The 1,975-nt window shown below is 33.9% G+C and overlaps 1 protein-coding gene across 3 annotated transcripts in view; it reads right to left on the bottom strand.

The window, feature by feature from the left end:
• Nucleotides 1-202: 202 nt before the first annotated feature.
• LOC107747027 (integrator complex subunit 2-like) overlaps nucleotides 203-1,975 on the bottom strand; it is a 25,677-nt gene continuing 23,904 nt past the window's right edge. For 2 of the 3 annotated variants that reach the window (XM_016561440.1, XM_016561439.1), the window contains exon 25: nucleotides 203-1,128. In XM_016561440.1, coding sequence (XP_016416926.1) covers nucleotides 956-1,128 — 173 coding nt within the window. In that variant the 3' untranslated portion in view covers nucleotides 203-955. The remainder of the gene's footprint in view (nucleotides 1,129-1,975) is intronic. The other variant, XM_016561441.1, reaches the window with a different exon arrangement.

Raw genomic sequence — 1,975 nt, 5'->3', positions numbered from 1 at the left:
TTGTGACTTGGAGTTTTGTTTTGGCAACCTCAATCTGATCACAATGCCAGCCATATTTCCTCCTCAATTTGTGCTAAATAAAACTGAAGTGTGTCATTTTTTATATATTTTTAATGTATCTCAACTCAATATACAACTATAAGTAAGCTATAATCGAAATTGAGTAAACAAAGAGTTTCCAAAAAGATGTTTTAATACAAATGTTCAAAACATAAGATTGACATGTATACAAAACCAAGGTAACAAACAAAATTCAGACGTCACGCTTCAAGAAACGGTGAAATTGAGCCAAGAAAATACTCTTTGAAATGGTGGTCTAGAAAACAGACCAATAATATCACTGCTAAGTGCCATGGACACACATTTTGTCACACAGTCAAATACACACTTAACTGACACACTATTTAGAAAATGCCTTCTACTACATCTACAGCAAGCTGCTTTGTGACCAGAATTACTCCAATCCTTCAGGACAGGCCTGAGAATGAAAGTCCAATTCACTTAAGACTTAAAAGACACTTCCTGGAAAGTCAAACGTTGTTTTGAGTCAAATACAGATGGTGGTTTTGGCTGGCAACAGAATATGGAATCTATATTTTTATCTTTCAGTACATCTCGTCCTTTGTTTTGAAAAATGGTACCCCATGATTTGACCATTTATACCATATAAGTACAGTTTACGTAAAACTATATCAAATTAGAATTTCTTTCATTACCTTCATTCCAGATGTTTTCATAACTTGTGGTATGCCAAAATGGAATAGAAAATTCATGTTCAGTGTTTTGAGTGGACTGACTTTAAACTGAAATGGTCCCAGCACTAGTCCAACAGCTGTAAGTCATCTATCATTATACTGCTTTGCATGTGCATAAGCAGATTTCTGTAACATGAGGCTTAACCTTTACATGGGACAAAAACTCATTCAAAAACATTTCTATTTGTCTGTTTGTGTTGTCACAGTGCCTGTGTGCTGGAGCTGATGATGTCCATGAAGGTGGCCTCTATGTGATAGCACAGCTGTACATCAGGATCGGCTCCCCCCAGCTCCTCTGCAGACCTCTTGCGTAGAGAGCATTTGGATTCTGACAGTGGTATTTCCTGTGGCTTCTGTCTCAGATACTGGAGCCCTAAACACAAGATCACAATGGATTAGATCTAAATCTAGGGCTACATGATTTGGCCTCACCATATTGTGATCATATCTTGATAAATACTGAGAATTTGAACTGTGAAAAGATAACCTCATATTACTGATGCTTAGATAAAAGGTAAAGGAACAAAGAAGGCATAGAACACTTTGAAACAGAAGCTCACATGTTCAACAGACTGTGCAAAAACTCTTTTTTTGTCTGCCAAAGTCTGCAGAAACAGTTAGTCTTTAAGGGTCATCAGACTTGAATGTCAATCTCAAATCACTTTTAATTGACCCAAAAGTGAAGTGAGTGAAAACGAACCTAGTTATCTGGTGTACCTGAATTTGCAAATGTATATTTATTTAACTTCAACTGTGATGGGGTCACAGGTCACTTGTCACTAACACAAATTTTTTGGAAGTCTATCAAGTTAAATCTGATGGTAATATAATAATGAAATGTTATAGGTTTAGTTTTAATATAATGAATATTTAAATGCAATATTACTATAATAAATATTAATATTATATTCTGAATTAAACATCAATATAATAAGAAAACTAAAGGAAGGCCTTTGAGCTTTAATATGCAGTTGACAATAATGTATAGATTATTTATTTCAAATGTCAAAATCTTTTTTGAGCCACAATATCACATTATTAGATTTGTATAATAACTAGGAGTAGTCAGAAATGTTCAAACTATGCTAATGTGAATCATGGCTTTTTGTGGTTGTTTAATAATCACACAAGACCATACTGCAATAACTGTGCAGCCATATGCAAATATAAAACTATTAAAAACTTGAGTATTTCAATGACAAAAAAGACAAAAAAGTATA

Source organism: Sinocyclocheilus rhinocerous, unplaced genomic scaffold (assembly GCF_001515625.1).
Source record: "Sinocyclocheilus rhinocerous isolate Xijiao unplaced genomic scaffold, SAMN03320098_v1.1 scaffold708, whole genome shotgun sequence".
Taxonomy (NCBI): domain Eukaryota; kingdom Metazoa; phylum Chordata; class Actinopteri; order Cypriniformes; family Cyprinidae; genus Sinocyclocheilus; species Sinocyclocheilus rhinocerous.
This window is presented reverse-complemented; position numbering and strand designations above follow the sequence as displayed.